The sequence below is a fragment of the Gavialis gangeticus genome, unplaced genomic scaffold (genome assembly GCF_001723915.1).
Source record: "Gavialis gangeticus isolate Ggan-Ray unplaced genomic scaffold, GavGan_comp1, whole genome shotgun sequence".
Taxonomy (NCBI): Eukaryota; Metazoa; Chordata; order Crocodylia; family Gavialidae; genus Gavialis; species Gavialis gangeticus.
This window is the reverse complement of record NW_017729030.1, coordinates 53,956,144-53,977,231: the sequence shown is the minus strand read 5'-3', so window position 1 is coordinate 53,977,231 and position 21,088 is coordinate 53,956,144. Positions and strand designations below refer to the sequence as shown.

Sequence of the window (21,088 nt, the reverse complement as noted above, 5' to 3'; positions counted from 1 at the left end):
AGCCAGTGAAGAGGGGTATGAGAGAAGGCAAATAAATTCAGAGCCTCTTGGGACTTTCTAATAATCCCTCTCTTTCTCAAAGGTGATCTACCAAACAAGAGTGGCATATGATCCTGAAGGGATCTTGGGAACAATAAACTCCATCTTCATGGCATTCCTGGGACTTCAGGTATGGTGTTTCCTTCTTGGGCTGGAAGGAACTGACATTTCCTGGAATCAGCTGAAGGGTTCTTCTCACTCTATGGGGGGGGGGGCGTGTGTGCGGTAAAACCATTGGTTACAGCCAGAACTTCCAAAAAGTAATGTTTCAGGTTGAAGTTTGCAGATAATATGGACTGGAGTGGGCAGCTGTTTGAAAAATTAGAGGCTTTGCTTAGGGCTTGTAACACTTCTTTTATATGATGTCTCAAAATGTCACAGGAAAACATCTCAGAAAGGCCTGGAGTTGTTGCCTGTGGTTGCTTCTGAGGTCTGGTAACTGAGTGCTCAGTTCTCTTGAAAATAAGGCAAAAGGGAGCCTAAAAGTGCTCATTTTGAGCTCTTCCTGGGTAATCTTGGTTATCTCATTTCCATTATGTTGCTTCTAGCTTGCTGTGCAGTGCTTTATGCATCTTTAGTTTAGTTTACTGTGGTGGTTTGCACTCAAGCTCCATAAGAGAAGTGCAGGGCAACTTTGTTGGCATACCCATGATCTGTGCATTGGGGCCTGATTGGGCGCTCACTCAAGCCTTCTCTGTTTCAGATAGAAATGACCCTGTGTGCACCTTTTGGGTAAAAGTGTCAGAATTCTGGGCAGAGAAGCAGTTACATACATGAGTGTGAGGCTGAAGAACTAGATAGAAAACCAGGGGTGTTGGATGCTGGGACTGAAAGGGATGTGTGCACTCTGAGGGTTCTAGGACTGCATGTGCAAATATGATGGTACATAATTGTTGGTTGCACTAATAGGAAATACTCTTGAGCAGGACTGGAGCTGTTTGGGTAGTAATTTAGCTAGATTTGGTGGGTGGGGGGAAGAAATCAAGTATACTTTCTTTGCTAAATAGGTGTTGCACAAGCCCCTATTACATGTTACATATAATATGCAATTAACTGGTTAATCATGCAATAAAATTAGACTACCTGAATACATTCTCTGAGTAGAGTTCCTGATCTCACAGCATCTTCAAAGTATTCTGCACTAGCAGTGCTGTGTAAGGTTTTCAGTTCTAGTGCAAGTGCTCATTAGTAAATACATCTGGGGAGCTTTACTGGTTCTTGTGATGGCTTTGATTCTTTTCTTCCTCAACTTCAGGCAGGAAAAATTCTCTTATTTTACAAAGACCAGCACAAGCAGATCCTGAGTAGGTTTTTCATATGGAGTCTAAAAATGGTAAGTAAGATGTACAGTACTTTGTTACTTTTCTTTGCCTATGGTAGTTTTAAGCATAACTAGGAAACTTTCAAACATGAATATCTTTTTTTATACAGCACACATTTTCTATTGCTAATGGATACTGCACTGAACAGCTGACTTAACCTCCAAACTCTTATTTCAGGCTGTTATTTCTGCTGCCTTGACAAAATGCTCTAAGGATGAAGGATTTATTCCCATAAATAAGAACCTATGGTAAGTAAATCCACACAACTTTTTATTGATGTTCAGTGTGCATATTCATACATCTCTAAAGAGATCATGGCATTTGTTTTGTTTTTAATAAGAGACATCTACCCCATTCTCTAAATGTCTTTTTAAATTCACACTAAAAATATGCAGGTCCCTGTCCTACGTAACAACCCTGAGCTGTTTTGCCTTCATGCTTTTACTGCTGATATATTACCTTGTGGATATCAAGAGATGGTGGTCTGGTGCTCCATTTTTCTACCCAGGTCAGTATATGCAAGGCAGGAAGCATTTTCTTTCCAATGCAGCTACCTGTAGGGCCATCCTGTTCTCTTTTATGCTAGGGAAATTGTCTTTTGGCCTCTCTTCTGATCTTGGGGCAATCTGCCTTTCCATTGCACCTTGTTTTGAATCTGAAGTTAGTGGTTTGAACTGTTTCTCCGCATCAGTCATGGATATAGAGCTCTGTTTGGCTGTCAGTAGGTGGTTCAAATCTACCTCAGTTTGGTATGGACCAGAAGGGGCTACCACCTGATGACTGTTGTTCTAGGTGAGTGGGATGATCTTGGGTCAGTTCCCAAAGGACAGCCACCTAGCTACCAGGATGATCTTGGGTCAGTTCCCAAGGGCCATCTCAGAAACCACCCCAGACAGCAGGGTCTCGTCTTGGAGAAAAGCCTCTGAAACTGAATTTACCTCTTTGGGAGCCCTAAGAGACTGTGTCTGAGCATAGCCACTGATCTGTACTATGTGCATTCTCAAAGCAGAGCAACTCAGCTCACCTTTGTTGTCTCCTGGGTCCCTCCCATGAGTGCTATTCATATTCTTGCACACAAGGTACTACCTTGATTTCTGCCTGTTGTTCTTACTTTGGGCCCTTGGCAGACACTGAATTTGCACTTGGCTCCAAAAGAAACCAAGGTGCAAATGCCAGGCATGTGCAAGCTGGAAAACTGGTCTAGTTTCTTAATATGCTTTTGGTAGAGAGGAGAGAGAGAGAGAATTTGGCCCCAGGAGGTCCTGGCAATGGTGCTAGAGCACTATTCCATCAGGCGGAGAAGCTTATTTATGCATAATTGGGAGAAACAGCACAAAAGGTATCAAACTAAAACACTCATCATATCTTCCAGCTGAGATCAGCATTTGTCTGTTAAGGCAGCCATCTGGCCAAATTGATTAACAGCCACCTTTGAGACAAGCTGTCATGGGTCAGCCCTTTTTAGGGGAAGCTCTGCCTTGGGACTCCCCAAGAAGCAACCTTGTTTGGTCTTGGTCTCTTGGAAGATTCCCTGAACCTCTAGTGTGGCTTTGCAGTCTTTGGCTTCAAGACTGGCTATTGTCTCTGGCTATCTGTAGCAATCCTACCTCAGAGAGCTTCTCCTTTGCACAGCTCCTGGAAAGGGGAGTGTTTTCCTGCTCAAAGTTTTGGGGTGGGTCACCTAAATAGCAGAGCAAACTACTCGGCCCTGAACACAGGGAGGACAGACAGGGAGAGAATTGCAGACTCTTGCTTTCTCTCTCTAGCCCTTTCAGAGCCTCTCTTCCCCTTCTCCTCAGGTATCATCCACCACTCTTGCAACAAAACTATAGTATTAACCTGGGGGACTAACTCTTACCCGGTGTCAATGGGTGCAGTCTGGCAGCAGTCTTTGTGGCCTGCTCTCAGGCTTGAAAAGCCATCTCTTCCTGGGATGAAAAAGGCATCTAGATACTCTTCTTAGGAATTAGTTTCATAGTAGCTAGGGTCAGGAGGGACCTGATCAGATCATCTAGCCTGACCCCCATGCCACAGGCAGGAATTAATGCTGGGTTCACAAGACCCCAGACAGGTGATCCTCTAACCTCTTTTTGAATTTTCCCAAGGTAGGAGCAAGGACCACTTCCCTGGGAAGTTGGTTCCAGATTCTGGCCACCCTAACTAATTACCAAAACTCCAGGCTAAACTCAGCCCACTTAGCCTCTTTGGTCACACAATCATCAGTTCAATCTGCTTATCCTAGTTACTAATGCAAAGAAAAGCTAGTTTGACTGCAGTTTCAAACAGTCTCACTTATTCCTGAATGTGGTTTGTTTGTTTTTTTTTTTTTGAATCCTGAAATGTTTTTGTAATGAAAACTCTTGAAGTGTTAAAATGTCCTGACACTCAAATTTAATAATAAAAGCAGAAACATTTGGTAAAGGTGTTTGTAGAACTGTCCTGACGTTAATTAAACCTTGAAACTCTCTTGCACAAGAATACGGCCACTTCATAAACGTGCATCTGGGGTAGAAAAATGACGTGTGGAAGGTCACATAAGTTAGCAACTGAGCCAGAGTTAATAGTTAGGATATTCTGACTCCCCATCCTAGAATCAGTCTGATGCCCAGCTTGCTCATTGCAAAACCATTGAGCATGGGACTGTCCTCTCTGAAGGCACTGTTTGAATTTATTTTAAGGAATGAACTCCATCCTGGTCTACGTCGGGCATGAAGTATTTGAAGACTATTTCCCCTTTAAGTGGAAGATGCAGGACAATCAAAGCCATGCAGAGCACTTGGCTCAGAATTTGATTGCAACGTCGATTTGGGTCGTCATATCGTATGTGCTTTACCGGAAAAGGATATTCTGGAAAATCTGAGAGTGCTTTTGAATGCTGGTCCTGTCCTCAGTTCAACAGGAGCTTGAAGCTGGACTCCCCCAGACCTATGCCATTCCAGCTGGGATTCATTACTAAAAAGGGATCATGTGTTCAGTTTACATTTCCAGGGAAGCTTTCATTAAGACTTTTATGTGCCTAAGGGACAGTATTTTCCTAGTTAGTGAAAACACAGTATCTTGCCAGAGGCCATCTGGTTGCATATTCTATTTTGTATATGTTCTGGTGCTCAGTACAGTGCTGCTGATGTGTGTGTATATACAATAAATACAAGATGTACCGAATAGCTTTTCACTGTTCTGAAAAGCTGCTGCCTTTCATCAAGTGAACTATTATAGATGCTGCAGCTCACTCACATGTAATATATATTTAATGGCCAATGACAGCTAATACAAAGGAAAGAGTAATTGCCAAATTACTGCAGTTAATTCAGGAGCTTGGACACGGCTCTTAGACTGACACTTCAACTGCCAGCACTGCAATGGCAGCTTATTAGTTAAGTTCCTGGCTCTGGAGAAGGTCCCTCCTATGCATCTGGTCACTGCAACACTGTTCCACTCTGAGTAGGGGGAGGACCACAGAGCTTTTAGCTTGGGTCCAATTTGCAGTGCATGCTGGGAGACTTCAAAGCTGTCTGTGCTGTGCTGTGGCTAGGTGGCAACAGGAGAAGACAAATGCCTCCATTGGTCTGCATCCACTCGGAGCTTAAATCAGTTATGTTTTAATAGACAACAACCCTAAACCTGCTAAGAAATTATTTGTTCTGATAGACTTAATTTTGTAGGCTTCTGGCATCCATATGGTTTTTACCAAATGGTCTGCAAATGTTTTATGGCCTTTAAATAAGTACATTTCTCTAGCATAGCCTAGATGCCTACAGCTTGCGTGGCACAGACTACATTTCAAATTGTTACTCTCTGACTTAATATCGACTAAAACGTCATTGAGAACAGTGATATACAAACAACTCCTGCTTAATGCTGTTTTGCCTAGTGCTATAATGCTCATTTTACATTGATACCTGATTCCACCTGGTGCTCAGTGAGTTTCAGTATAATGCTAACAGTTGCCATCTTGGTTTGTCAAAACCTTTGGTTTTGCTTAACACTATTTCCACTTAAGGCTCATTTTTTCAGGAACCAATTAAGAGCACTAAGTAGGGGTGTTCTTTAATTTTATTCTAAGCAACTAGATTTCACAGGCATGATCCTTCTTTTAACAGTGATCATATTAAATTCAGACGTGATTTCATTAAAAAAAAAAAAGAGAAGTATTCAACCCCAGCAGGTTAACAGAAGAGAAAGACACCCTGAACTTGATATATCAAAGAGAATGATAGTAGGGGTGATCAATTTTCAATGGTTCCATCAAGTATTCAAGGTCCTTTGAGAGAGCTGACCTACAAGATTCACTCACAAGGTGACTTCCAAACTGGTGCTAATAAAAAGTCTTGACAATACTCAACTTCTTCTGTATTTTTTTAAATAAATTATAGTTTTCTTTCCAAAGGATGTTTTTTGCATTTACCTAAGCCTGACTACAATAATCACAAAAACAGATTTTTTTTTTAAAGGAAGTTTAATTATAAAATATTTGATCCATTAAAACAGATTGTTCACCCACATTTTTTCCTGTTTATGTGCTGTCCGGAACATGCAATTCATCAGGAGTTCCTTACCAACACTAACAGGACAATTTTAAGTTAATTCTGTTTCAACAGCAGCGCTGTTAATTAATATGGCCTTTGCTGCCCTTTCTGAGGAAAAAGCAGGAAAAAGCTGTTGTTGGATGCCCATGCCTCCATTCAGACCAGAGTCTGAAGTAGTAGTATCTTCTCATTAATGCAGAATCTGTGCAATACCATCATGAGGTTTTCCCCACAGCGTGAGACCTGGCGCTCCATGGCCAGACGGAAATCCTCCTTCACTCCTTTGGTTATTCCCCGGGTCACCGTGTGATGCCTAAAGCCATCAAGAAAACAAAATAAGACAAAATCAAAGAAGAATTACTTTGGGCATTAAGATGTTTTCAAAGGTGGTGTGTGTGTGTGTTTGATTCAAGGCCTCTAGCCAGAGAGACAAAATGTTACCTACACTTTGCTTTCCTTAGTAAACATTTAGTTGCTTATTAGAATTTTAACAGTGGTTTTGGAGGAATCCATAAATGCAAAATGAAGGGTCAGGGTTTAGTTTAGACTAATGGGGAAGCTTTTTCTGTTCCATGGCCTCTCCTAGCACTTTCAGATCTCCTTTTCTTGCCCTGTGCTGAGGAGGAAATTGGTCTGGTGCTGCAATGCTGCTTACCCATTTTAACTGGCTGAGAGTTACGGAAGAGCAAAAAGGCCCACAGATCCTTTGGGTTCTCTTTCCAGCAGCTGCAGGCATTCTGCACCTGCACCCACCAAGAACAGAGGGAAAAATTGCTACTAGGCTCATGGTTCACTTCACTGCAGCTTGTGCCAGTGAAGGAGCTCTGTAGGTAGCTACAGCAGCAAACCTGCACAAGACCCTGGGGGAGTAAAACATCTATCTACGTGTGATCTGCTGGATGGCTCGTAACCAAGGCAAATCCTGGTGGCCTGTGGTAGCAGAAGCCAGCAGCTGTCTGGAATGGCAAGTCTTGATAGAGCCCAAAGATTTCTCTCTCTGATTACATATACAGGACTTGTGCTTCAAAGAGCGCAGTAGGTCCAGTACTCAGCCAAGGCAGTTCTCATTGTGGCAGTGGAATAGGATGCCTTAAAAATCACCTCATGCTATTATCAGCCTTGTGCTCATTTCTTCAGTTCATGCAGTTTTGGAGGCCCAGGCTACTTCTATTAGAACAGTGCTGTACCATATTTGGGTACTGAGCTCCACTTGCCCTGATCTAGCATGCCACACAGCAGGTCAAAGGCTTTGCATCAGATTTGCAGGCCCTGCTCTAGGAGGAGGTGGGAGTGAAGAGAGGGTGGGGGAACAAAAGAATGAGCTTAATGTTCACAGCAACCAACCTGCCTGATTTTTTTCAGGATTATCTTGAGTTTTTGGAACTGTCCTGAGGACTTTCTGAAATGGGATTTTAATCACAACCTTGAAATGCTGGTCCAAGATTGGGGCCAGGCAGCCTCCCAGTGAGAGGATGCAGCCCAACAGTACGTGGTGCTATGTGAGCCCTGCTCTGCTGCTTCTAGTTTGGGAGTTGCTAAGGATCACCTCCTGAACTGGAAGCAGCACAGCTATCTGCGCTAATTAGTTCTGCCTGTGAACAGAGGCAAGTCTCTGCAGTGGCAGCTACACTAACTAAAACTGGGAGAAGAGGAGGTTACTCTGGATTCCAGAGGTCTGTGGAGCAGCCAGGACTGGACTGGATCTGGCTCCCTGAAGCTGCTTGTTTTACTCATACCACCTGGGCCTGAGAAGCATAAATGGGGCAGGAGAGAGTACAGCCAGCCTTAGGGGTCAGAGACAGCTGCTAAATCCTGTGGGCTGTGGGAGGAACTGGGAGAAAAAGCAAAAGGAGGAAAGAGACTGACTGGCAGGCAAAACAGAAATGGGGAGAAGCAAAGCAAAAAGGACAGTTCTGGAAACCAAACCCAGGAAGAAATTGTGTCAGAAACCAAAATCAGATATTTCAGCACTCAATGATCCCCCCACAGCAAATGTGTACAATCAACTGGCTCCCTTTCAAATGAGACAGAGAGACAGCAGTTTTCAGCACGTAGGGGGAAAAAATAATCAGGGTGATTTTACACTTAACATACAAGCAGCAAATGGCTTCACAAGATGACTTAAAAGAAACAGCAAGACTTCAACTGTTACTACAGTAAATGATTTTAACATGGAGACTGTGTTGTGCAATTTGTTAAGTCAGGCAGCTAAACCTGACGTTGCATTTGGACACCATGGTTTATGGCACAAATCACGTCTACTGTCCTCAGTGCCTCAGATCCTGAAAGCATTGTTGACAGCCAAGGGCTATGCTTAGCAAATAATACAAAACGAGATAAACGCTGGGTATTACTAGCAGCATTTTTCAAAGACTAGATTTTTCAGCTGTTAATAGCCATGTTTAATTACTTCAATATTAGTGACAGAAAATGCTGAACTGCAACCTATATAATTGAAGAAAAAAATTACAAGTAGATCTAACACAAAAAAGGTTTATGCTTCTGTTTGAAGCATTTTGATAACTGGACTTCCATATTATCTAACTGACATCTCCACAGTTTTCTTTTAAACTCAACAGTGATTGTTAAGTTGAAAAAACAGACACGTATTGGTAACTTATGGAAAAATAAGAAATGTTACAATAGTACAACATGGCTTGCCAAGCAATGTAGGCACAAATGAAAAAGAAATTATGAATAAAGTACTGAAAACCATGGGCAGTAAAAACATGTTGACAAAACACAGCACACCATGAGCAGGGTTTTTTCCAGTTGGTACCTGTCAGCAGTCTGTATGCTGGGCTGTAGCACAGGTATGAATTCCTGCTGCAGTAACCCCATGGGAGGGCTAGAAGTCCTTTAAAAAACAGCAAACAGCAGCATTCAAACACCCACACCAACTCGCCCTGTGCTGCAAAGCAACTCTCTAGAAAGAGAGACGAGAGAGAACTTGGAAGGAGACCACAAAGAGCAGTGTGTGACCAATAGTACAACTGCAGTTGGGGAGGGGAAACAAATGTGGCTTCTACCCATTACTTGAGCACCTTATTGCAACGGTCACAGCTTTGTCACACCATGAAACCTGCTCTCTGCTTCATTTCATGGCTTATGTGTGGGCAGACATGTCATCCAAAAATGGGCAGAAATGCTTTCTGGGATGTTTTCCTTAAACATGAAATGATTTTGGTGAGGAGCAATGGGATGTTTTTGGAAAACCAAGGGAACAAAGAGGTTGTGCTGGCCCAAAGGCAGACAGTGTGATGTTTCCTATCTCTGCTCTCTTTATAAGCAACAGGGCATATTTCAGACAGGCAATGGGGAACTGAACAAGAAGAAAAATTACTACTTACCAGTGGCCCTCTCCTCTGCAGACATGCATCTCAGCGCATTACCACAAGCAGGCGTTTGTCTGTGCACAGGCAGGGCAGGACCTCCCTTAGCTCAAATATTTTAAATGATGGGACCTCAAAGAGACACTGTGTGTCACCCTCCCTCCTGCACAGGAATTTAGGCTACCTGAGCAAGCAATTTCTTCTGAGCAGAAGGCAAGAGCATGCTGTAACTGACCAGAAGTACCAGCAGCAGGAGCAGGAGAATGCAGAGTCCCAGAGGAACTGTGCTATCTTCAGAAACCAATGAAAGGGCTCCAAAATATCTAGAAAAGCAGGCTGCTGTTCTTAAGGGGTGATAGAGGTGGTTCAGAAGGAAAAACAATGCAACCAAAAGGGCAACAAGTGTGCTGCACATATCACCTGTAGAAAGGAATATGCCCACAAGGCTTTTCCTGAGAGAGGTAGAGAGATGCTGTTCCAAGTGGAACTAGGAGAAAAGGAGAGACCCATTCCCAAAATAAAACTCCTAAAGAACCAAGGGAGTGTGGCCTGTCAGAGACTGTTCCTGTAACCCCCACCCCTCCGAGTGAAACTGCTTCTCACCGGACGCTGAATCAGGGCAAAGTAGCTTGGAAAGCAAATGCAGAAATTAGTTGGTGTCTGTCTTCACTTCTTGCTGGAGCTAGAGCATAGGACATTGGGTTGACTTGGACACCAGTCCCTGAGTTTGCAGCAGGCGAGTTCCTCTTCCTTTGCCAGCAGTAAGGAACACCTTCTAGAAGACTCATTTATTTTCACTTTCCGTGCCAAGTTTCCTGGATTCAAGTCTCTGGGCCTCGACTCCCCTGCATAGGCCACTAAATTCTCCAGGGATTGGGAGGGGTTCTAATAGTAACTGCAACAGCCTTTTTTGGATGTTCAGACTTCATGCAGGATCAAAGTGAATGAAGGAAATTGCTATCCTGGTTGTTGCCAGGCCCAGGATTAAAGAGGATCTGTTTCTGCAAGTAACTGGACCTTGTGGGAAAGTCTGGATGGCATTTCTAACCCCCTCAGACCTTTTCCAAGTGCAATCTCTTTCTCCAGCCCTACTGTCCTGAGCTTACAGCCTTCAAAGAGATTTGCATAGATTCAAAGGCAGCTTCTCCTTCAAGACTGCACCATTTTTTATCTATAATCAACAGATCTTACTCTCAAAGCTCAATTTCTTTTTCAGACTGGTGTTCACAGATGCATCTACCTGCTCCTTTCAATAAGTCATGGAATGGACCTGGGGTTCCTCTTTGGACCTGTGTGCAGGTTTCAGTAATGTCAGCCCTCCAGCATCCAAACAGTGGTAGCTGGCTTTCTGTGTTCATTCTCTCTTTAATGAGAGAAATTGACTCGCACTCGGGAGAAAGGCAAATCCCAAATTCCTCTGTAGCCAGATCACCAAAGCCTCAGGCCTGGAGAGGATAAAGGGATTTGTGCACTGGCGTGGGGCACATTTTTGGAGTGGGAAAGACTCTTTGGTCTAGTACAGATCCTCCTCAAAGACCCTAAGGTAATAGGAGTGGCTTACTCAGTCTTGTCATCCACATTCCAACTCTGGAGCCAGACCTCCTTGCATCATAGGGTGGAGATGAAAATATATTTGGCTGAAACAGCCCTTGGAGCCAGTAGACAACCTAACTCAGCAACCAAGGAGTAAGGGCAGGTGACCAGACAAAACTTTTATGGCTCCAGAAAGCAAAGCACAGAGTAACAGCTTGGTATTTTGGCTGAGCAATGCTTTATTTAATGAGGACTCTGTCCTACGGTGGTTGTTGGGTGCACTGAGGCTGGAAGGAGGCCAAAGCCTTGATGCAGAAATGACAGCAGACACAGTTTAACCTAGATATGCTGGTGGATCTCTCCTGTGTGTTCTAGGCCTTCAGGGGCTGCTGATTCTGACAAGCTCATAGTGACATCAGTAAGCTGATCTGTCCTTTCTTAGGCACAAGACTCCAGCAATGCATGCTAGTGAGATGTATGGGATAACCATGTGTGACAATTTTAAAACTTACTAGGGCTTCTGCTGCACAAGGCAAAAATGGCCAAAACAGTGCCAAGCAAGTAGCTCAACACACAAGACACCAAATCTAGTTCCCAAAACTGATGTCCAGAAAAGCACCAATGGATCAGGAGCACCAAGCCTTACGGATGCACAAAGGTTAAGAAGCCCTGTGGGCTAGTAATGAAGAATCAAAAGGAAAGACAGGAAATTACATGGCTTGCTACCTGCACAAGGGTGGAGGAAGGGAATGCTGGAGAGCTCTAGAAAAGGCCAGTCCACCCTACCACTCCTGCAATCGTGCTCATGGGAGTAGACCAGACTATCAGACATGGAAGGGAAAAAATAAAGGTACGGTAAAAAGGGCAATACTCTGGATAACAATACAGAGGTTCCTTCACAAATGATGCAGGAAGGAAAGTGAATGAAAGAGCGGAAGGCCCTGAGGGTAGGAATCACAAAAATGGTCATGGACTCCAGTCAGAGTCAATGTTGTTTTGTCAGCCCTCCAGCATCCAAACAACAGTGGTAGTTGGCTCTGTGTGTTCATTCTCTCTTTAATGAGAGAAATTCACGTATACTCTGGGGAGAGAAAGCAAATCCCAAATTCCCCTGTAGCCAGATCACCTAAAGCCTCAGGTCTGGAGAAGATAAAAGGCAGGAGAAGCATTCCCCAGGGAGCTATGGGAAAGAATGGCCACAGTCCCCAGGAACCACTTCACTGACTGCAGGACTACTGGAGACAGACCAGATTCCTTAGCAGGTGTGGAGAGCACCATCTTGGCTGGAGCTGACAACTCAGATCTTTGAGCTAAGGGAATTCCTGCTGAGCCCAAGCAAGGTGCATGGACATGGGGCACTGTGGGAACAGTACAGTTGTGTACATTACAGCATTCACTGCATAGTACATAGAGACCTTGGAACTAGCACACTCGTCTTCCAAATGAAGCAAGGAACCAGGTTCAGGGTGCTGATGCCAGAGCACAAATACCAACTCTGCAAACTACATGTAGGATGTGAAAAAAGCTGTGCACCTATCAGGTGTTTTGTCTTCATTTATGTACCTCTTCAAACATTTTCCACATCCTACCACCACATTCAGGGCAATCTATCACTAGCCTAGGGAATGGGGTAGTCTCTTTATGGATCAGCCACCAAATGATATTTTAGCTAAAAAACCCCAACAGTTCATACTCTGAGGAGAAGGCACATATCCAGAATGTGTGTGCACTCTATAGCAAAGAATGCAAGCCTCAAACTGCCCAAAGCAAATTCTGTAACCTGCCTGATCAAACTTTGGAAATTTGGTGTAGATCTGGTGGTCAAAGTTTTCCTACTAGAGCTCCTGTAAACTGCACCTGAATCCACATTAGGAACATAAGCAAATGAGCTGATTGGCAGGAGCCTTGCAGGTCCACCACTCCCACTAAAGCAAACAGGAGGGCAACTTACTCAACCTTCGAAAAAGCTGGCCACTCGGATGCCAAAAATAGGGAGTTTAGGTGTCCATCTTCAGGATGCCAAGGGTGATTCATGGGGTCAATGTTTGCAATTCATTAATGCAGGTGGGTGGAGAGCTGCTAAAAGTCAATCACAGCATTCAGAGGAACAGCGAGGGATAACTTATTTTTTGCAGAAGTACTAAGATTAAGCTGGCAGATCCTGAAAAACCCTGATTCACAAACATTATTTGATGGAATAGGAATACTTCAAAAGTGTCCAGTATGCTTGAGGGGCTGGGGTGAAGTATGTGTGTGTGTGGAGTCTCTGGGATTTTCAAAAATGTGTCTTGAGAATGAGAGAGAGAGAGGGGAGCTGGGTGCTGACTCCTGCTGAAGTCTGGCCTGGGTTACAGATTTGTTTTGCTTGCCTGTTACTTTGCTGCTGCTTGCCAAAACCACAGTCTAGCTATATGCACACACCCAATGGTACCCATTAGAGAGCAGGTCTTATTTTGCAATCTAGCTGCCGAAAGGGACCACAAATGAAGAGTGTAGCAGTGGCTGTGTCTAGATACTATTTTTTAAACAGAGTCACGATTTCACACAAACTCTCAATGCATTCCTGTCTCTCCCCCACAAGGCTATAAAAGCCCTGGCATTCCAACAGGTACCTGAGGCTTTATAAATTGGATGAAAAATGAGAGCCCAGCAACAACCTTTGCCACAAGTTTATGATTTACTAATCAGTGGCACATTCAAGGCATACTCTATAGATATGGAAACTTGATTCTTGCCAAGATGTATTCTCCCTGGCACATGGTAGTCTGATAGCATCAAACTCCTGATTACTTAGTAGCCAACAGAATAAAGCAGGGCTTTAGGGATCTTGCAACTAGTCCTTTCAGATTTAGAAAGTGACATATGCAAGCCAGAAGATGAAAGTGTATCCAGATATTTCCACCTTGGAGTCCCGTTTAGAAGTGTGAATGAGTCACAACGTGAAGCTGATCTGCTTCAATTCATAGTAGGGATGAGGTTTTATTCATCTGTCTATTTGGAGGGACAGGTAGGGAAAGAAAATAGAATAGTCAACTTTCCAGCCAAGGTAACCAAACCGTTTGGTGAGTAATTCACTGTTCTTTGTATCATACTGTTCTCAGGCTATTTAAAAAAATAGGGCCTAAGGATAAGACCAACTTTTTTTTTTATAGTCCAAGACTCCCCTCTTCCCTTGCTGTACCTGGTAACCATTATGCTCAGTGGATGTTGCAACCAACAGAGCTAGGGAAGAGGACTTGTCTAAAGCAGAGCTTGAAGTACCGAATGGCTGACTTCCAATTTCACTACAGATAATCTAGCCGACAGCATGGGGGAAACACAGGTAAAAACAACCAGGTGGCTGCAGCACAGATGGAAGAGGGAAATGCTGCAGGAACCCAAGCCTACAAAGGGCAATTCACGGGGTGAAGCAGAATCTGACCAACTAAAGCTGCATGTTACTGGTCTGACAATAAGCCTATAGGCTACTACAAATTGATCTATCTGGCTACCAAGGGTTTTTACAGGTTATGTTGCCCTTATGGCAGTCTTTGAAGGATTTAGATAGTAGTTTGTTTTCCTGAACTGCTGGCTCAAGAGACGGCATACAGCTTCTCCTGAAATGCAATGGGAATTTCTGGGCAAAAAAAAAAATGTTGGTAGAAGAACAGAAAATTCACTTTGAGAACAAACTCTGACTTCTTACTACACTGCCATTTAGGTAAAACCTATACAAAGCAAAGATGTGATTAATCATCTTATACCAACTAAAGATGCCACCTCATAATCCAGGAGTTTTGGGGATAATTCTCCCATCGTTTAAAATACTGGTGCTATAAATGTACTCATGTGGGGAACAACTGGAGTGGGAAGCACCATCCTGCCTTTGTGTGACTGTAGCAAAAGGTTGGAGGAGTCTTTTCAAGCACAGAGAGGGCTTGATGGCTTTATACAACGCAGACTGGTGGCCTTATTGCCAGAACTGCCAAGGTGCAAATGTGCAGAGTTCCTAGCAAGATTCATCTTGAAGCCACAGAGCCAAATGAAAGCCATTTACTACTACTACTACCGTCTGGATACTGACTTTAAAAGGCCAGCTCTAAAGGAGCAAGACAGGAGAGCTGAGATGATGTTGAGCTTTGTTGGCTGATGGCAGGGAAGAAGCCACAAGAAACATGGCTACCTTCTATGGCCCCTCTAAACAGACCTGTCCTGCCTCCAATTCTGCTTGGAAGCAACATACAGCCCAAACAGACCAAATAATGGTCAGCGTCCAGGAAGAGGAAAGCTTAGTAAGACACAAGGAACTGGCATCTGTTCCTGCTTTCCTAATGCTGGAGGCATAGTGCTGACTAAAAAAAAAACATAGTCCACCATGGGAATTAGTTTCTCTTCACCGGCAGTGCTTTCCTCTTATTTCCTGACAGGTGGAACAAGAATACGGAGAGTAATGGTCACCATGAAGGAGAGGTTAAAAACGGAAGTCCAACAACACAATAATAAACTATTGCAACTAACAAAGAACAATGTCCAAAGACTGTCTTCAGTACTAAATTTTCTGATCCCTCTCTTCCCTATTCCTTATAAAGCAAGGTAGAATCAAATTTATGAAGACAGTTTAGGATGGTTATATATCTGGGTCATCTAAACAGGTGGTCCAATAACCACATATACAAGGCTCAGCAATGCAGATGATATCAAGTCCTAAGCATATTACCTTGTCAGTTAGCAGAAGGAAGAATAAAATAAGTTAGAGTTCTAGGATTCTCAAAATCTGTTGCTGAAAGCTGGGTTTCTAAGCCACTGGTCAATCACCTGAATTAGTTTAGCCTGATTTTTTTTAATACTTTCCAAACACTAGCAGCTTCAATTGAATTAACTGTGGGATGCTCAGTGATTTAAAAAAAAAAAAAAAATCAAGCAAAGCATATCAAGGAGCATATCCAGAAGCTCAGGAGTCTAATTTTAAGTTATTTTGAAAAAAAAAACAAAACACCCAACCTTACCCTATGTCTAATTGGAACTGAAGTACTCACAGTATTATTAACCAAACTGGAATCTGGCCAGAAGAAGAGCTTGAACACTCTTGCTCTTCTGAAAATGCTACAGTTCCTTCCTGACAACCTGTTAGGACTTTCCAAAAGGCCTATGCCTCCAAAACCATGCTGAGGCTACTGGATCAGTCTAGATTCAAAGAAAAAAATGGCCTTTTGAATTGTCAAAAAGACTTCCTATAGCACCTTGCACTGAACAAACCTGACTCGCCTCAGCTTATTACATCAGGGTAGATAAACAACTCACTGAATCTAGGCAGAAGTTTAAATACAAAGTTTATCTGGAATGTGCCTTAATGTATACTCTGTTTATAAGTTGTTCTCTCCATGTGATCTTTCAGAACTCTTAATGAAAGAGATGCAGGTGCTGCTTCTTAAATTCTGCTACTGAAAATGTTTTATCCTAATGTTTTAATTACAGTGTACTTCATTTAAGTGCACGGAGAACTGAAAATAAATTCCTAAACACCTACCTGGAGTATGCACTTATTAAAACTAAAAGCTAACCAATCAATGTTTGTTAAGTACACATTACAGCACTGTCAGTGTTGTGATATTAGCAGCCCTGAAAATGACTTTCTCCCATAATTTCTTGGACTTCCAACAGGCTGTTTTGGGGCTGCTATTACAATCCTTGACAACGAGAGAGGGAGAGACACAGGAGGCAGCAGGTAGGCTGACCAGAAATTGACTAGCTCCTGTCATTTTCAAAGCTTCTCACAGAGCCCTTTGAGGGCTGCTTTGTCTTCACCATTTGTATACAGCTAAACTGTATACAAAGCAGACATTGGGGCTAAAAGGTGCTGCATGCTTAATTAGTTTATGCACTTAACTAATATGCAGATAACTGGCTTATGTTAACAGTGCAAGCAACAGGCAACAAATTGGGGCTAGTGTTGTGTTATGGTTAAGGGCCCTATACACTCATACAGTCGGTGTATGTATCAGAGGAGTACATGGTAGTTTAAAATACTTCTGACATGCAAATTTCAAAAAAAAAATGTATGAGAAGTATTTCTGTACCATTTCAGTGCCAGTTATTCCAAAATGATCAATGTAACACATTCCAGCACTCTTAAGTTAGACAAGTTTGAAGCAGAAGTATATCAAAAAAGTCCAGAATTTGGTAGGAGAGACACAAAACCAAGACCCTGTTTGACCTCTGTCCTTGTTACAAGGACCACAACACATATTACCCAGAAGCTCACATAAGTCATGCAGACAAGTAGAACACATTTCAGATCATCTGAAACAAAGGGAAACACTGTTTTCCTTACTTGATCAACAGTCCCTGATTGGGCAACAGTTCCAGATGGATTTTCCCTCCTTCTTGCGTTCTTAAATAGGCAAATTCTTCCAGCATATCAATATCTGCAGAAGCAGTTCAGGACTCAATAGGGAAAAAAAGGTTGTTAAATGTCTTCATGTAGCAAACCTTACTAAGAGGAACAAATGTTGAAGCAACACTACATATTGATAAGACTGTCATATAAGACAAATAGTTTCTAACTGCTCATCCTCCGATTCTCACTGTGGCAGGCTGTAGCACTAGAGGCTCCTGCCCAGCTGCAAGAGTAGTAATGCCAACTACAGGCTGTTCAGGGGCACTGGGCCAGCTGAGGGAGCTAATTAATGGCCATAGGAAGTTAAAGGCTCCTACAGAGACAGACCCGGCCAGCAGCTGCAATACCAAACCAGGGGCTCTCAGTGTCTGGGAAGAGACCAAGATGCCATGAGACTTGGAGCAGCAGCACTACAGCAGGAAGCTGAGTTGCAGCCAGCCTGAGAGGAGAGACTGCAGTGAGGAAGGAGCATTAGCAGTGAGCCACAGGCACTTTCAAAGGGGCTGAAGAGGAAGAAGACCTGTGAGCTAACCCTTTATGGACTGTTTAGGTTAAAGTTTGAGGACTGACTGATATAGAAGGGCACCTGTGCGACAGGCATACCCTCGTAATATGGACTGTACTGCATTTAAGGACTATTTGAGCTAAGCAAGTCCCCAAACCTGCTACACACGCACACACTACACAGGCAGTTACACATGGTCACAGTGTATATTCCCAATACACTGGACCTTAAAAATTCAGGCGAAATAGCCATACCAGGCACACTCATCACACATATGCAAGTCAGACACAGAAGTGGAAGTAATGATTGAGATCACTAAGGCCCGGTTCCTCAAGGTGTTTAGGTATCTAACTTCGTAGGTATCTATGAAATCCCAGAAGTCCTTCCCTGCCAATATTTCACACTCTGCTTTTTTTTTTCTGTACAGTGTAAATGCAGAGCCACCCCAAGGCTGAGGAATTTCCTCCACATTATAATGGTGCCATGATTTGTAATGCTCGTCTCAGTTTCTCCCTCACCCCATCTTCTCATTCTTTTCATTTCTCTATTTTGCCTCTTCCTTCTCCAGTCCTGTTTGTAAACTTGTTCCCTTAACGTCTCCCACAGTGTGTATAAGGACAGATTTCACTCAGAGCCCTGATGGTAATGAGGTCCCTCCTTCACTAATGACTGCAGTGAGACGCTGGTTCAGTTAAACACTTAGCTGACCACATTACAAAACACACACTGGACACTTGCAGTTGTAAATCATATGTGCTCTGGAGGAATCTGCACACAGCCCACTCTGAAAAGATGGCCTGCAGTTGTTAAACAGATGTAAAGTAAAAAAGGGGCAAAATCCCAGTGCTTTGAAGTGCAGCTGCCATTCCCCTGCAGCCCACCTTCCTATCAAACAGAACAGAAAAACCAGCAAAATGGTCCCGGGCAACTCTTGATAGTACAGGAAGTCCTGGCAGACTTATCTGTAACGGCATAAACAAATGCCATACTGTTCAACTAAGTAGTAGCAGCTATGTATATATGCCTGTCCTTCAGGTATCAGCAGGCATCCCCCACATATATTTACAGCCAGTTCCACTCCAATATACACACTCCCACAGATGGATAACAACTGCCTTATACAGTGTGTCAGACAAAGCAGGATTTGGTCCCTGGAGAACAACCACTTATGAGAGTATTTGTCTGCTTCTCTGATGTACATGGTTTGGGATTGGGGAAGACAGTCCTGCACTTTTTTTGGGCTGCATCCATGGTGTCATAATAGGAAAAAAAAAAAAAAAAAAAAGGATACTTGTAACATAGTTGAAAAAATTCTCATACTGGAAGTTTCCTTGCTGGCAGATTTTGTTGATGGCTTTCAGGAACAAGTTCTCACCTCTTGGCCATTCATGCTGAAGCAACACAACCACATGGCCCAAAGCAATATCATCCCTGCTGTCTGTGAAAGCTCGCAGCTGTAAGAAAAATTTGCACTCAATCAATCAGTGTTGGAGTAGAGTATAGCAGAGTTAAAGTTATAATGTTCCTTTATGGTAGGGTGCGACTGCCCTTTTTATCTTATGTTGGGTGTTGGCATATGAGTGGCAACCATCATTAATACACGCACTTTGGTGTTGTGTAGTTCCCTAAAGTTTTGTGTTTTTTTTCAAATGGTCAGCTTGGGTGGAGGGGGAGTATAGCACGAGCCCTTCAACTAGTAGCCCCATACACAGAACTATCAGCATCAGATACTTTTTTTTTTTTGCTGGGTCACCTGTAATGTCAAAAATAAATATCATGCCTTTTTAGTTCTGAAGAACCTTTGCCCTATGGACACGGCAAACCACAGTGGTGAAGTGTTCGCCACAGTGCAAAAGGCAGCCTGGAACAATAAACAAAGAGTGATTTGTGCTAAACTCTAAGGCCAATACAGCTGTGACCACTGTTAACTATTTCAGCAGAGATATCAAGCTGGAAGGTAGGCAGGGTAAGTAGGAGAGGAGCTAATTGCTGCTGAGGGTTTGCCAGCTTGGAAAAGTGAGAAACTGCACCTCTCTTCCCAAGTCAGTAGCCACCGGATGCCAAAATGAATGGGGAAAACAGATATCCATTCCTCTTCCTCTCCTTCTCACAGTATAGAAGCAACTGTCCCTAGGTACCAATAACCTGTCATGCCTTCCTGATGTAACCCCCCATCTAGATGCCAAACTCTCTTTCCACACTATCCTTACCAAGTAACACAAAGGACACTACTACTGATTGCACTGCCTTAGATGTGGGGGTAGGGAAATTGCCATGGTCCCTGCTGCATAATTCAGGTCTAAGCTACACAGACAATATGGTGCCTTGACTACAGCTTACCTTGAAACAAGCTAATAGTAAATGGAGACAGTAGGGCATAACAGCTTTACTGGTACACGGCCAAAGCTTCAGGTCAGAACCTGTAACAAATAAATTGCATTAGAGTCATAAGTATATTTATTACACAGTTCCATTAGTGATAATGAATCAGGATGAAAGAGAGAGAGAGGATAAGTCTCCAACTGTCTATGCTTCCACAGTTGCAGTCAAGTTAAGAATCAGTCAAATGCTAAGTATAAGCAAGGCCCTCCTCTTCTCTCCTGCTATGGTTTTATACGTTGTTACTCAGCAAAGCAATGCATTGGTGACAAGTCATTTTGTGGAGAAAACAGAAACAAGCAACATTGTCTCTTTTTATAGTATTAAACACCACCTTTCCGATATTGACAAGTAGGTTCTGAAATTATTTTGCTAGAAGGCGAGGTCTGATCAGGCAGGGAAAGGAAACAAGTACTTTTGTGCTTTTGCAATACAGTGTAACATAACATGAAGCGTACATGTTATTGTGTCACTACCCCTGGTGCAACATCTTCTGCAGGAAGTTGGAAAAGTTTGCTAGAGCAATTTATGCACACTAGCTTGCCTCTAATTAGTCATTGAGAATGTTGCCATTTCTCCCTCAATTTATACATATCTGCTCTTTCAGCTGTACAGAGGGAAAAAGAAATGCAATCCCATACCTTTCCTGAATTTCGACTTTACTTTTGGCTGTTCTTCTTGTGTTTTAACTCCATCTTGGATGGGGAGTGTGATATAGCACATGAGGTCAAGTACCTTCTCACATGTCAGCTAAAAGAGAAAATACAAAAGTTTCATAGGTTTCATAGACATTAAGTCTGGAAGGGACCTCAGAAGATCATTGAGTCCAGCCCCCTGCCCCAAGGACAGGAAGTCAGCTGGGGTCATAGGATCCCAGCAAGATAAACATCCAAATTTCTCTTGAAGGTGTTCAGTGTAGGTGCTTGAACCACCTCCGATGGCAGGCTATTCCAGACCTTGGGGGCTAGGACAGCGAAGAAATTCTCCTTATATCCAGCCTGAAATGGTCTTGCAGTAGTTTATAACCGTTCGACCTCGTCATTCCTTGGGGCACTCTGGTGAACAAATGTTCCCCC

The 21,088-nt window shown here is 43.1% G+C and overlaps 2 protein-coding genes across 8 annotated transcripts in view; one reads left to right on the top strand and one right to left on the bottom strand.

Moving 5' to 3' along the window:
• Positions 1-5,048, top strand: part of HGSNAT (heparan-alpha-glucosaminide N-acetyltransferase) — a 44,359-nt gene extending 39,311 nt beyond the window's left edge. The window contains exons 15-18 of the mRNA XM_019522238.1: positions 1,295-1,372; positions 1,539-1,609; positions 1,757-1,869; positions 4,040-5,048. Of these exons, the coding sequence (XP_019377783.1) occupies positions 1,295-1,372; positions 1,539-1,609; positions 1,757-1,869; positions 4,040-4,221 (444 nt within the window). The 3' untranslated portion in view covers positions 4,222-5,048. The remainder of the gene's footprint in view (positions 1-1,294; positions 1,373-1,538; positions 1,610-1,756; positions 1,870-4,039) is intronic.
• Positions 5,049-5,722: 674 nt separating this feature from the next.
• INTS10 (integrator complex subunit 10) overlaps positions 5,723-21,088 on the bottom strand; it is an 84,461-nt gene continuing 69,095 nt past the window's right edge. For 3 of the 7 annotated variants that reach the window (XM_019522228.1, XM_019522229.1, XM_019522230.1), the window contains exons 13-18: positions 20,654-20,762; positions 19,974-20,053; positions 18,925-19,087; positions 17,063-17,156; positions 8,667-8,744; positions 5,723-6,200 (exon numbers count right to left, since the gene is read on the bottom strand). In XM_019522228.1, coding sequence (XP_019377773.1) covers positions 6,044-6,200; positions 8,667-8,744; positions 17,063-17,156; positions 18,925-19,087; positions 19,974-20,053; positions 20,654-20,762 — 681 coding nt within the window. In that variant the 3' untranslated portion in view covers positions 5,723-6,043. Of the gene's footprint in view, positions 6,201-6,772; positions 6,955-8,666; positions 8,745-17,062; positions 17,157-18,924; positions 19,088-19,973; positions 20,054-20,653; positions 20,763-21,088 lie in introns of all 7 variants that reach the window. The other 4 variants (XM_019522231.1, XM_019522232.1, XM_019522233.1 and 1 more) reach the window with 2 other exon arrangements.